Source organism: Falco naumanni, chromosome 5 (assembly GCF_017639655.2).
Source record: "Falco naumanni isolate bFalNau1 chromosome 5, bFalNau1.pat, whole genome shotgun sequence".
Lineage (NCBI taxonomy): Eukaryota > Metazoa > Chordata > Aves > Falconiformes > Falconidae > Falco > Falco naumanni.
The window spans coordinates 69,583,173-69,598,319 of record NC_054058.1 but is presented as its reverse complement, the minus strand read 5'-3'; the positions used below and the strand labels follow the sequence as shown (position 1 = coordinate 69,598,319).

The window sequence follows — 15,147 nt, the reverse complement described above, 5'->3', positions numbered from 1 at the left end:
TTAGGCTGTTTAATTACTAGCACGTTCTGGCACAGGTTTTGGCCTGTGCCAACTAGCCCTGTCCCGGGCATTGCTTGGGCACTCTCCAAGGATGAGCACCTGTTCCCAAGAGGCAATACACTGGAGATAACTCCATCTGGAACTGGGAGAGAGAGGAAGAGTGTTTAGTCATGAGCTATACTGTGCCATGTACCCTCAGGGCCAGAGAATGGGCTCTGGCCCACTTTACCTACTAGTATAGACTTGCCGCAACATCGACATGTGGTTGCAGAGGCAGGTTTGTCCATGCAGTGCCTGGTGCTTCAAGACGGGAGGAAGACCAGGCACTCTGGTTCTACGCCATATCTCCCCTTGCTGCGGGATATGCCTGACTGCCCCAGCTCTGCCCTGCCTGCAGCTGAATCCACATCTTGCACCAGCCGCTTCCTTTGGCAGATGCACATCGTTAGTGCAGGTGCCTGTGTGAATCAGACAGTTCAGCTGAATGAGGGAAGGTGTGTTTATTGCGCATAGCAGGTCTGGTCTTCACTCCCCAAGGAGTTGTTATGAAGGAGGTGAAGGAAGTGCTTATTTTAAAAAGCTGGCACTGGTGAAAGCCAAGGACACCTGGATCTTATCCCCTGTTTTGTTCCCTTTGTTTTTGATTTTGCCAGAGACAAGCCAACGCAGCAATTGTGGCATGTAAATGAGGTGTGGTCATGACTTGGCTGGAGCATGGATCACAGCAGTGATCTATATTTAGATCACTCATTTCTTGCCAGATGAAATAAAGTACTAAAAACAGCAGCTTAAATAAATGCAACAGAAAAGCCACCACAGGAGTGAGCTGAACAGTGACCCAGTTTATATGGCCACGCATATAGGAGACAACATAGGAATTCTAGCTGAACAGAGGCCTAAACAGTATCTCAGTAAAAGTGCACTACCTTCCCAAGAGCAGGGACCGTAGACTTGGGGAGAGCACGTCTGGCCACAAGATTAATGCTCATGCCTCCTATCCCAAGCATCTTTGATGCCAGGTCTGCATCCTACACATTCAGACAGAGCAGTGCCTGGACCCCTTGGTTCTGTGACTGCTCTCCCAGGCACAGCATAAGGGTCCTGAGAGGATCTGATGGGACCACCCATGGTGTCCTTAATGTGACCATGGTGTCCAAGCAAGGCACTCACAGTTTCATCTAACCTTCCAAGTCTGGTTTCATCATGGGCTGGATCCTATAGAATGATTCGGTGAAGATCTACCAAAAGATGTGCAGCCGCAGCTCATTTTCAAAGCAGCCCCAGCCCCAGTGCTCATGGGGATGAAGGCAATGAAACCAGAGCTCCCATCCTGCAAGACGGAATATGGCTCTTTTTTCCTGAGTTTACCCTGGGCAAGGGCCAGAGGAGTTCTGCAAGAGCTTTGACACAACCTCAGTGAAAACAGTTTTTTTCATTTCCTTGCTTCTGTGAGCCAAGGACAAGGTGTGTTCCCCTGAAGCACAGGTGACATTTGGGAGGGAAAAAAATGTATTTTCCAGACTACCTTTCAGTAAAACACAGAAGAAAATAAAAATTACTGTGATCCTCTCCCTTCCGCCTGTCTTTTCCCCCCTCCTCCCCAGGAATCCCTTCATGGCACATCCAGTTATGCTTCATTTACCAAGCCATTACACCGAATATTTGGCTTTCTCCACATCTGACTGGGCAGGTTCTCCCTCACTTTGGTCTCCAGAAGCACAGGGAATGCTTTGAAGCCTAGCCAGGGGAGAAAACTGGCAAAGCATGCTTCACCGTGTGGTAGCCAGGAGGAGATGCAAGTCCTTCTTGCAGGAGCTCAGGCTCAACTCTTTTTCTTTCTTGTTTTCTTCACCTTTCAAGGAACTCATTGAGGTTGACAGTGAAGTGGTGTTTGAACTGGCTGCATACATCTTGCAGGTAAGCACCCTTCTTCTCTTACTTTACACTTCCTTGTGTTGCATTAAATCTTCTGATTTGCCAAATCCAAAATGGTTGTATGGAAGCGTAGGCGGACCCCCAGTTGCAGCAGAAAAATGTCTTTACTGTTTTCATCAGTTACACCAATGCAAAATAGGTGCAGAGGGCTCTCAAACCAGACCTCTCCACGCACAGAGCAGATTCCACAGCCCAACATTTTTTATGTGTAAATGTTTATCATGTTTCAACCAATACAGATATCCAAGACCCTCGGGTATGATTTAAAGCCAGAGAAAGTCTAAGTGATGAATGTGATTTCCTAGGTAAAATCCATATGCAATGGGTTCTTCTTCAGTGACTTGGCTTGCATTTGTTTTCCCAGTGGAGCTTGGGCCCCTGATAATATCCATAAGCTTCTACATATGCAAATGTCTGTTCTCCACCATGGGCAGAATGGCTTAAAGGTTTTCTAAAACACTTCTCCAGAAAAAAAAAAAAAAAATTAATTTGAAAGTCCTGCTCTACAGGAAGAGGGAAGGGGTCAGAGAGCAAATTACCAGCAGAGTTTGGTAAATCTCTGGTTCCCAAAGAGGATTCTTTTCAGGGTGGTGGAGGTGGGTTTTGTGAAACACCTCTCTTTAAGAGCATGACTGTAGCAGCAGATCAGAAATAACTGCCAGATGATCCTTGTTTCCCTTTCATGTAGTGTAGTTTCATTTTTTTTTTCCCATCAGCCATGAAGCTATGAGGAACCATGTGAGCAGACGAGCCATCTCATCAGACTGCTCTAATAAATAACAATGCATTGCATTTCTATAGCACTTGCTATGTTAAAAAAGCAATTAATGCATAGGGATTTGAATCTTCATTAAAATCATTTTATGTAACAAAAATAGAGTGATAGAGTCAGGATGGGGGACTCAATTAAAAGCACATTATAGAAATCACATATGGGCTGTTGGGGGAATACACATCAAAGAACAGGCTCATTGTGAGAAGCAGCAATAGGGTTATGAATCTATTGTCTGCTCATCCTAATGAATAACTTGAGTGCTTGGTAATTATACAGCCAGATCCAGATCTGCCACTGTAATCCTCGTTGCTGCGTTTGTTTCTCATCACAAACACAGGATGTTACGTGTATTCCTGTAGTAGTTTGACGTGTAACTTCATGAAAACAGTCAAAACAAGCCACACCTCAATGTCTGTAACCAGAAATTACTACAGCCCATGTTTGTGACAGGATCCAAGCAAAACAAGCAAGATCATACTGCATTTTGTTCTACTTCTTACTGCAGCATTTAGGTCAAAGAACCGAAGTATGGAGAATCTACCTTACAAAATCGTTTTTTAAATTTGGTATGCTCATCTCTGCGCAGGCCAGGCCATATTCTTTGGGTTTTGCTGTGTTGAACTATAATCATGAAATGTTTAGGGACTCCTTCCTATGAACCAGAGGAGAGCTTGTCTGCCCTTCAGGCCACTCAGAGGGAAATAGGAAGATAGTAAAGGACTGTCAGAACTCAAGTGATTTAGTCTGTGGCCTTATTTCAAATTGTTGTGTTACCAGAACAAATTGAAGTACCATCAAAGCTCTGAACTTTACCCCAGCCTCAGGACTGAAACACCACTGGATGCAAGCTGACAGGTTTTGCGGGTGGATGGATGGATATAAAGACAAAAGACCTGGATGCAAAACCCAGTCCTCTTGGCAGTGGAAACTCCCTTACTGCCCAAATTACATTCTTGCACTGTGCTTTCTGCGTAGCTGATGGCAAATGAGGTGCTTTAGCATGCATCATATGAAATGCATATTGCCTATGGAAAACGCAAAATGCTTACTACAGCTATTGAGGAGGGGACTCACCAGATCTTGAGGGTTTGCCAGATGAACTGTAAGACTCAGGTACTATTCTAACTACTGGAGTGGAACATTACCCAGCTCTTTAACATCAGGCTGTGATGATAATCAATAGAAATATCTACATATATAATTAAGGGAGCTAAAAACTCCCCCAAACACCCAGCAAGGAGTTAGAGAAACCTGTGTCTTGCATCCTCTTGAAAGCTGACAGTAAACTAGCTTTTTGAAAGTCTAGTTACTATAAAATACATAGAATACTTGTAAAAATACAAGTCAGGGAAGTTGCAGTCTCAGACACTGCAAAGTCATTAAGACTTCAGAGATCTAGTAATGTAGCATCCACATCAATGCAAAAAATTACTTATTTACTAGCATTAATTCCTGCAGCTTCTTGGGTATCCACTAGCAGAATGAGGAGTCATCTAGCCCTGTATTAGGCAAATACAGGGGTTTTTGCTTTTGTTTGTAACAAACTTTTATTTGTTAATCTGCCCAGCTCACTGCATGTATCATGGCACTTGACATTAAATACTAGCTCCAAAAAATACATGAGGAATCAATTACAACAGGAAATTGCTGCTAAATGAATTTTGCAAGTGGAAAATCTTGAACAGCCATTTCTTACATTTTTTCTATGTTAATGATATATTTTTATTTTTTCTTACTCATTTTACAGGAGGCAAAGGGAGATTTTTCAAGGTAGGTGAACTTAAAAGTTTTTGCCATTGTGTGCTGTGAGAATGAATCTGGTAAAATCACTGTGTGAGTGATGCGACTCAGTTGTAGCTGTGTAGCGATAGGAATGCATTGCTAACATAGACATAGTGTTTCCTGAAATCATTTCTTCACAAAACACAGCCCTTGACCAGAGCATGCCTTGCAAACAGCATTGTTTGTGACTTTGTTGTTGACAAATCTCTTCATATGCCCATGAAGTTCAGGAAATAGACTAGTCTTTGGAAGGAAATTACTAAGGAAATGACTCTACAGTCATTGATATATCACAGGTCCAGCCAGAGGCAACATTACAATTCCTTCACTGATTGGTATTTCAGCTTGAATTTGGACGGAGTTCTCAAAATCACAATTTAGATAATTAGTTTTGTTGAACTTCCACTGTCCTTTGAGCCAAATCTTTAGACTTGCAGTAAGAAATGCAAAGAGGTGACTGTGCTTGGTGTTTCAGAAGATTGTTAATGCAATGCCCAAGAATTTTCATTTATGTTGACAGTCATCTGTAAATCTGTCAGTTACACATTAGTAGCAACCAAAGGTCAGGTAGCTGTTTGATGCCTCATGTGAGAAACATGAAAGTTCTTCAACTGAAGTTCAGGACAATAGTGTATGCTACAATTTCACATACTTCATATATCACTTTTGCTGACCTGAATGTGGTGAGTTCATCTGGAGGACCACAATACCCGTTGAAGTTAATTTCAGAGAAGAAAACAAGGTGTGAATGGGCAGTGAGGTTGAATTGCCGGGCGAGTCTAAAGAGCTGTCTTAATTTTGTCAGCATTGAGATACACTGAGAGAAGACTGTAATGATAACCCTATGCTCTCAGAGGAGGCTGTGAAAAACAGGCAGATTCCACCGTCTGGTGGACTGGGACTTCTAGCCAGCTAAAATCAAGACAAATTGGTGAAAAAGAACAATGTATTGCAGATATTACCTGTCCATTGTGGAATCTGAGATGACATAAGGTAACCCTCGCTAAAAGGAAATTTAAGTTCTGCCTTATCATTTCTCAAAACCTTATAAACTTGCAAAATCCTGACATGCATCTGACCACAGGAACACAAGCCCAGTCTTGCTGCATTTTTCAGTTCCACCCAATTCAGAATAGCTCAGCTATCAGCAGTATTTATTTAGGGGGTGCTGGAGTGCATGTGGGTCTTTCACTTTTCAGTCTACTTTCCAATGCACTGCCAAGTACTTAACCCAGAAGAGCTGGACTAAGCAGAGTTTTGCCATTCAAACCTGTGATAAACCACATCTTCCACTGGTTTTGCTGTGAAGAACAATCTTTAATGTTTCTCAGAATATCTTGAGGAGTGGCTGAGAGAACTGGGGTTCTTTAGCCTGGAAAAAAATAGGCTCAGGGGAGACCTTATTGCTCTCTACAACTACCCGAGAGGAGGTTGTACCAAGGTGGATGTTGGTCTCTTCTCCCAAGTAACAAGCGACAGGACAAGAGCAAATGGCCTCAAGCTGTTCCAGGGAAGGTTTAGATTGGATATGAAGAAAAAATTCTTCACTGAAAGGGTTGTCAGGCATTGAAACAGGCTGCCCAGGGAAGAGGTTGAGTCACCATCTCTGGAGGTATTTAAAAGGCCTGTAGATGTGGCCCTTAGGGACATGGTTTAGTGGTGAACTTGGCAGTGCTGGATTAACAGTTGGACTCGATAGTCTTAAAGGTCTTTTCCAACCTAAACAATGCTATGATTTTGTGACCAGAAAGTGTACATTCAGAGTATGAAACACAGAACAGAAAGGAATCAGATGGCTTGGAGTAATAGGACTGAAAGCATTTTATCTTCATGTATCAGTTTCCAGACCAGAAGTGGAAACAGCCAGTGGAAAGCATCAATCTGCTAAAAGCTGTTTGATGTCTCTTGTAAAAGGAATGGTTGAGTTTATCACAGTGCATTTCTCCAGGCCACAGAGAAATGAGGAATCTTCTCTGAGAGCACAGAAGATGCCTCGACACATGGTGTTAACTGCTTCCTCCCCATCAGTGTGGCAGTCATCACCACCCCCATTAAGACAGTTAGCTCGTAGTCCTTTTCGCCTGATGATCACAATGGTTTGGAGTGGAAGGGGGAATCCTTACATCCAAGTCAGGCAGAGAAGTGGTGTCCTAATAACAACTTGCTGACACTGCCAGGGAACTTAATTTATAAATGAGCTTTGATGGCAAAGCAATCTGCCATATTTGTGGAGTGTAAAGCCTGTCCTTAGAGGAAGGTAGAAAAATGCTACCCTGACCCTCTATGGTCTAAAAGAATACTTAGCATCTCCAGGGATGTTTGTCCAGCAGCTCCCCTCTAATGTGCACTGACGTGGGTTTATGTGCTGGGTGAGATCCAGGTGCTACTGAAGTCAACATGAGGTCATTGTGGTCAAGATTTTGCCTGCTGAGATTTGTGGTAATTCATATCAGCAGTGTAAAATCTGGAAGTCAAATCAAGCCTGAGGCCAGATGGAGACAAATGTTCTGACTTTTCTTAGGCCTGAAGTTAGCTTCAGTGTTTGAAGTTAGTTGATGCTGAAATGCTGTTTAAAATAGAAGTGGCTACCCTTTGAAACAGAGAAGCTCTGCAGTTGTGAATGTCTTGCTGCTGAGATTTACAGATAATGTGTTGTGCATGGCAGCGTACATTGCGTGAAGGCTGAACTCTTGAACTCCTGCTTTATTTTTGAAGAAATAAGTTGATTCTAAAGGGTTGTATGCTTGCAGACTGCAGATTTCCCACACCTGTCTTGCCTACTGCCACCATCAGATTTATAGCCTGTGAGACTACAAAGAGATCCAGGATCTCTTTGGCCTGGATCCAGAAAAGCACATAAGTATTGGCTCATTTGTAGTGATGGGAGAATTGCTGATCCCCATGGGAGCCTTCCTATGAGTCACTGCCAATCAGCTCAGGTGCTGGGATAGCCAATGCCAAATTGTCACGATTTCAGCTGTGGCTTGGCACCTGCCCATGGTGGCCAGAGTGTGATTACCTCCAAATCCCACTGCACCCAGGTGGTGGATAACAGGGAGCTGGTTCAGGACTTCTGAATGCAGCTGCAAGTCTGCTTTTTGGGCATCATGGAAGCTCAAAAAACTGATCTTACAAACTCTAGCAGTCAGTTTTCTACCTCTGTGAACTGATGCATCTATAATGACAGCAGCTCCCACTGCTGCTTTTAAGGAGATCAACCCATGCCTCAGAATAATGACTGTGCTCATAGTACTCTCCTTTCCCCAAAAGGGGATTATGTGCCTTTTCAAACATATTCTGCATGTTTTGGTAGGGCATCATCATGCATGAGTCTCTTATTACTGATTCTTGCCACCTTGGGGTACCACCTAACTTGGGCATCACAATGACTGCGCAGTGTCTGGTAAGCCTGGAGAGCACATAGCCCAGGTCATACTTAACTGTCTTGAACTAAGATGCCTCTACAGCCCTGACAGATCAGTTTAACACTTACAGAGAGCAATTTGACTAAGCCATTTCTAATGTATGTTTCATTTCAAAACCAAGCCCATCAGAAACCCTGAGCTCCTGTACCCATTTAGATCAACTAAGATCTATTTCTCGGTGTTTGCTGTTAAGTGGACTGGTCCAACTCAGTATTTTGCAGGCAGAGTTGTACAAAGGGCACATCTCTTAGCTGATACAGATTTAGGCAGTTAGAATTAAAATAAAAATTTATTCTCCTTAAGAAGTTCCTAGTCCTCTGCATTAAAGGAGAGTGGTTCTCATGTCATTTAAGAGAATCCTTAAATGCTTCTGCTGACAAGACTGAAAAAGGTTTACATTTAGGCTGGGACATACACTGAATTTAGAACAATTGAGTATTCCTGTTCAGCTGATTCTCAGGCTGAACAGGACACTTAAGATTGCATCTGTGCTTTTTGATATTAGCTGCAAAAAATTTACTTCAAAGGTACATAATCACATGTATAAAGCTCCTAAACTACTATCCTGCAGACAGATGTAAAGGTCATTAGCTCAAGCTAATCTTGTTTCTAGTTGGGAGCTGAGTCACACTTAGTTGGCATAGCACAGGCAGGACAAGTTTCAGTTCCTCAGATGAACACAAATACTACAGGTGTGACTCTCTTTAGGCCTACAGAGAGGAAGGAACCAGGGTGCCCTGGCTAATATTGGAGGGAGCACAGCATATTGTTAAGATAGTTGAGATTTTTCCCCTACATTAATCCTATCAGATTTAGAGTCCAGTCTGGCATTGACCAAAATCTTTGGGAAACTCACTAACTTTGGTTTTAAATGTTCAGAATCCAGCTCTTCAGCCTTACACAGCATCTGTGTCAAAGCAGCTGGAAATACCATATAGTGATCATTTGTCCTCAGTTTGGGCAGGCGAAAGAGAAAACCCTAAGTAAAAAAAAAATCCTGAACCACTGCAGCTAGTTCTTCAGACAGGTTCTCATTGCTAGATTTCTTCCAGTTTAGCAATATGAGATATTTCCAGTGAACTCCAAGTATTTCCCAGCAAAATATGAAAGAATAACAAGGGAAGAAAACAAATGGACAGTTTCCTGTTAAGCAGAATTTCACAATAATTTCAACATTTGGGCAGATCGTAATCTAACATATTTTCAGGCTTACTTTTCTTTCTGTGTAACCAAGAGGCATTTAACCAAGTAGATTGTAGGAAGGGGTTACGAAGCCCAGGCTGCATTCTTGCAACCTTATGGAGAAGATCTTAAACACTGTACTTCCAATGGTACCATTTAATCCAAGAATCTCAGACTCTGCATTTCCTCTCTCATTCAACAGAATGAATTACCATGCTGAGAAGAGTTAGTAACTCTAACCTGCAGTTTTGTTTTGTTGTTGGTCATTGTTATTACACATACTGGAGAATGTAGGGATTTTCTGAGGCAACTGCATATATAATCTTGCTCAAAATAATCCAACCAGTTTGCAAAGATTTGTTTTTCACAAAATGCTTATGAAGTAGCTAGGTAGGCCTTTTACCCCCATGTGTAAATAGAAATACTGAGATGTGGTGACTAATTTATTTGGCAAAGACTCATTAAAACAGGCAGAACCAGAACTCAGGAGTTCTGTTTTCTACATCCATCCTCCAGTCGGTCAACTTTATTTCTGGATGTCTAACCAGGTTTCAGAAACCCATGCAGATGGCTTTTCCAGTTCAGTTTTCATATTGCTACTCAGTATTTTAAATTATTATAATTTCCACTACAGTGCAGGAATAAAGGGATCTAGAGGACACAGAGGAAGTGTGTTTGGAGCATTTCCCCTGTGTATTAATAAATCTGTATCAAAAGGACCCTTCCATATATAACAGCCCTGCAGGTTGGACACTTTGAAATACAAAATAAATGCAGCACAAGTGACCAGATTAAACAAACACTTTCTAAATGCAGTAATAAAATAAACACACTGAGGTATTTCACTAGAAAGTGCGGGAAAGGCAGTAAGTACAAAACCACTTGTGATCCTGCTGGAAACGTTTTAAAAATTAAGAGGTTTGGTGTTCTAAAAGGAGCCAAGAGGAAAGCGATCTCATGGTCACTAGTTCAAATGCAACCCAAGTCATTAATTTTTTTCCTTTTTCTTGATTTGACATCCTTTTGGGAGTCTAAATTCATTTGTCTTGAGATGAGTCTTTTGCCAGAAGACTTAGTTAATATATGGACCATGGAATGAAATGCCTTTTTGTTCCTGGAAGTGATTACCTGAAATAAATTTGATGCTTTGAAGTTGTGAGGCACTACCTTAATGATATTTTCTAGGTACTCAGCAGAAATGCTAATGTCATCCAATAACATCACTCAGAGTGCCTTTTTCTCTGATTCTTAAAAGAGTTTTTATCACAGTGCAAGCTACCTCTGCTCCTCAGTAACAGAAAAGACGGAACTGACTGGTGCTAGCCCTTTCCTTTATGGGAGCCATTACTGATTCAGGCTTTTCCCAGACTCTCAAAGATAGTCACCACTAATCTTGCCCTAATTGGCAGTTTTCTGGGCTCAGAATGTGTCTGTTTAGAAATTACTCTCTGTTTTCCCAGAAAAGTTTTGGAAATTTCTCAACTTCCTTCAATAAGGAGCTAGCCTCAAAAAAATCTTCACTTAGGGGCAGCGACTGCTGCTTGTGCTCTGATTGTGCTGGGTTCTGGTTTTTTGTTCCCAGTTTCAAAATGTCAAAAAACTTAGTAAGAGCTGAGTATGCACGTGCTGTGGAGGAGACGTCTCTGGGCAGACCCAGTAAACTCTCTAAACAGCAACAGCTTGTTTTCTAGGCTGTCAGTCACAGAACAGAGCAGCCAGATCAGCAGATAACATGGAACAGAGCAGCTTCTTGTTCAGACTTGTGCAGGTATTTACCTGCTATGGAAGAAAAAATCTGAATAGTTTTTGAGCATTTGCACTTACAAAGGAAGATCTATCTGACAGTCAAATGACCATGGGATTCAGGCAGAAGTGAGTTTTTAAACACTGTTTGTCAAGAGTCATTTGATTTGGCATATGAGGTGCTACTGAGTGGTTTTCTATGTGCTTAGCGTGGAAATGGTTGCCTTAGTCATTCCTTCTAAGTACTATTCTACACATCTTCAGTCTGCAAAACTTGAAACTAATTGAGGTTTAGGCATCTCTGTCATAGATTTGTCTTAACTAGAGCTGGTGGTCCTGTTTTAAAACTACTTAATTGGATTGTCAGGGAACTAGCATGATAATAAATGCTTGTAGGCATACCCAAAATACCTGCTCCAGGATTTATGTTAGTGGTTTACCCAGTGGCCCAACCTAGCAATTAACCTGCAAACTCCAACAAAGACAAACCCACCTAGGTCTCAGGCAGAGCCTCTGCTGGGATGTGCAAATGTAAAAATACTGCGGGAAGATTTTTATATCTGAAGCAATATCACGTCTCCACAAACCACCATACAGACTGTTCCAGAGACAAAAACAAAATTCAGGGTGACCTGGAACATCCAAGGACCCCCAGGGACTTTAGCAGATGTTGGGATGGCTGGTCTACAGCTGGGAATGCCAAGACTACATGTCTGTCTGGTTAATGGCCCTGCTGCTGGGGAAGCCAGTGAGCTGGGAAATCTGGAGCTCTGGAAGAGGTACTACCACTTTCCACAGCTCCAGGACAGCCACGCTTTTTGGCAGGATAAAGGACAGGGTACAATATTGCTATTAGAAACTGAGCAAATAAACATTAATTCTTTGGCATTCGTCAGTGTCCTGTCTGACCCTCTTGGCTGTGTATTTCTACAGTTTTGAAAGTAACAGCAACACCGCCTTCCATCCCAAGCCTTTGAGCGTTTTTGTTTTTTTTTTTTTCATGCACACACAATTCCTTGTGTGTTTAAAAGTGAGAAGGGAGGCATTTGGGGTTTGTAGGAGAAAATCCCGTGGTTTCATTTCACCTGTGAGAATCTGCCTCCCATCTCATGAGCTCTCTCTCCCTGCCCTGTGTAGTGATGCTGCTCCAGCCGGCCGGTGCGGCCACTAGAGGTTGCAGGGAGAAGCATGTTAGCGAAGTGATTGCGCCTGGTCCCACGGAGGGGTTTGTGTCTCAGGACACAAATTCAAGCTGGAGTCTTTATCAATGAAGATTTTGTGCAAAGGCCAGGTCGCTGGGCCATGAGGCTAAGAACACCTTGTGTTGATAAGGAAGCACATCATTATTTTTTTCAGCAGGTTGTAAGGCATTTAGATAAAGATGCTTTATTGCAGCTGAAAGCATCACTTCCTTCTCTTCCCCTTGCTTTTTTCTGTATATGAACATGTCTGTGGGACACTGCTCAATGAAATATGACATGGTGGCTTTTGTGTCCAGTCACTGGTAGGAAGTGCTTCAACATAACCATCTGGAAGAGCTTCTCTCCAATTTTGATAATAGAGGGAAAATGTTAACTGGGCTGCCATAAAATAAATAAAGAGAGAAGAAAAAGGAAACCCCAGTGCCTTTTGTTAAGGAGGAACAGATGTAGAGCCATAGCAGCCTGCCAGCTAGGTCAGGTCATATCAAATATTGTGGTGGTTTTCTTGTAGCCTGATCCTCCTTTTGAACTCTCTTTCAGCAATGAAGTTGTAAGGAATGAATTAAAGAAGCTGCCAGCCCTTCCAACACCAGCGCTGAAGGAGCATCCTTCCCTCGCTTACTGGTAATGTATCATTCTGCTGAGTAACTTCACAGTGTCTTATGCAGGACCTGACTCTGGCAATAAGTGGTCTGAGAGTGGAACTGGGATGCAGGGATTCCTGCCTTCTCACTCTGGGTCTGCCACTGACTCATTGCATGATTCAGCACAAGCAGAGCTACCACCCTGGGCCTCAGTTTCCCTGTCTGCCAAATGGCTGCAGTAATGTCTGGCCAGAAAATTCACTGTAAACGTGCAAGTGTCCTGATGAAATCAGGAGGCCTAATGTGCCATTTCCTTTCCCAGCACTTTGCATCTGTGTTATTTTTTCTCTGTGTTATTTTTCTCTGTGTTATTTTTGAGAGATTGAGCTTCATCTTGCAAGTCCTCTCTGTATGGCATAGCTGAACTAAAAGGGATGTATTTCTCCTTTTATACAAACTAGGTAATGTTTGGAGGTGGAGGCTTGGGAGCTCTGTCTTTATTGCACTGAAAATTAAATTCAGGGTAGGAGCAGGGTCACAATTAAATTTTGTATGCCCCACACATAGATTCTTTGTGCCACCCTGACTATTCCTTTTATCTGTGCAAATAGGAAAAAATTGGGGAAAAGACTGTTCATTAATGGGGAGATGCTTTCGCTTGATTTTGTGCTTGTTCCTCTTTCATGTTTGCCTTTAAAGCATTAGATTATAAGCCTGAGGGTGGGAGTGAACTTCTTTATCTGCTGCTGTTTTAATTTCTGCATCTTGGTAATCTGAGGATGGCAAGGGAAAACAAATCAGTTTGTAGTTTGTGATCTCAATTCTTCCCTTTGCCAGGAAGGCCATCCACTTTCCCTAGCATGGTTAAATACCAGAATTAGCTGTACCTCATGTCAAGCCATAGCCAAGCCAGTCTGTCAGGTCTGCTAATCGCTTCAGAAGAGACTCAGGGTCCCCGACTGAGGTTAGGAACACTTGACACAAAAGCTGTGCATCACCACAGTCTCCTGGTGTTTCTTCTAAGAACCAAGCCAAATCTTTATGAAAAATTATAAACGTAGGCTGTCATTTCACTGGAAGAAGAATGGTCTCCCTCTTTGGAGCATCTCTTTCCTTTTTCCACAAACTAATTCACACATTGAAAAGCAGTACATTTCCAGCCAGCTCAGTGGCCTGGCCTGACTGATAGACTGGTAGCTCAAGTTAAAAGCCATGACAAGAAGAGTGGTGGGAACAAGTAGCCATGGACAGGGAAAGGCAAACCTGACCCTTCAGCAGCAACATGAACTGAGGTCTTATTGAAGTGCCCACATAGCCTTTGTTTCAGTTACCTGTGATGGTGCCTGTACACAGGAAGGCAGTGACAACCCAGGGTGTCTGTCAGGCTCCGTCTGCCCATCAGGATCTGTCTGTCCCCACTCTTGGCAAGTGTTACTCACCATGCCTATGTTAAGGACTTCTGCTCGGAAACCTCAGTGAGGTCTGGGACTGCCTCTGCCCATAAGACACTCTCCCTGGGTTTGGCCTATGTTGAGTCACCTGGAGCAAGAAAAGCCATGTAAAAACCCCACACTCACAACGTATTTACAGTTATACACAAGGTACAGCACTTCCTGCAGCTGTACTTAATTTCATGGGAGTTCTCACGTGACTGAGAACAGGTCGCAGGTTGGGAAGCTGCTTGTTGCCAGTGGGGTAATAAAACCAGTGGCTACGGTCCCGTGACTCCCTTGTGATTTCACTTCAGTAACCAGGTCTCAGCAACCTCTTATACATCAGTAGTTCGTTATTTTTTAATGGTGGCTTTTTCATAAACACCCTCTGAAACACTGAATGCTCTCAAGAAGAGGCTGCTGGTGAATCAGAGAAAAAGCCTCTGAAGTACAGACCAAACATCAGTGATCTAAGAGGGCAGGTTTTTAAAACTGTATTTTCTGACACTTCTGCATCTCAGGCAGATTACATTACATACTGGGTACAAATTTCATTCTGTTCTTTTCTGTGTGCAATCAGTTTTAAGCTGCAGTTCTTCGATATTAGCCGAAGCAGTAACAAGGTAACAAGTGAATTTCCAACTCTGGAAAGAAACATTTCAAACATCAGAGGTGAGATTGGTAAATTTCTTTAGTTAGTTATTTGTATCAACTGAAATGGACTACGAGGTGATAAAATGGATAATCAAGTAAATACTATGATACCCTTCAGCAAGATACTATGATAGATCTGCACGAAATAAACATTCCATCCACACCATAAAAAAGCATTGCCTGTTGCTCCTATTGAATGTGGTAAGACCAGTGGGATAAGTCCTGGATTCCTAGATGCTGCAAGGGCTGAATCAGCACAGTTTGGTGCCTCTCACTTCACCTTCATGGAGTCTCCTGGTTGCATATCCTTGCTGCAGGCCTTTCCCTTCCCTGTAACATCTTCTTGGAGATGTGTAGACATCACAACAGAGTTGAAGGTTGTAATTTTTATATCAAGTTGCTGGTTCCAGCTGCCTACAGATCAAGAAGAAT

General features: G+C 42.6%; 1 protein-coding gene across 6 annotated transcripts in view; it reads left to right on the top strand.

Annotated features, from left to right (window-relative positions):
* FRMD4A (FERM domain containing 4A) overlaps positions 1-15,147 on the top strand; it is a 386,977-nt gene that overhangs the window by 305,357 nt on the left and 66,473 nt on the right. For all 6 annotated transcript variants that reach the window (XM_040594541.1, XM_040594542.1, XM_040594543.1 and 3 more), the window contains 3 exons: positions 1,861-1,917; positions 4,458-4,480; positions 12,585-12,668. In XM_040594541.1, coding sequence (XP_040450475.1) covers positions 1,861-1,917; positions 4,458-4,480; positions 12,585-12,668 — 164 coding nt within the window. The remainder of the gene's footprint in view (positions 1-1,860; positions 1,918-4,457; positions 4,481-12,584; positions 12,669-15,147) is intronic.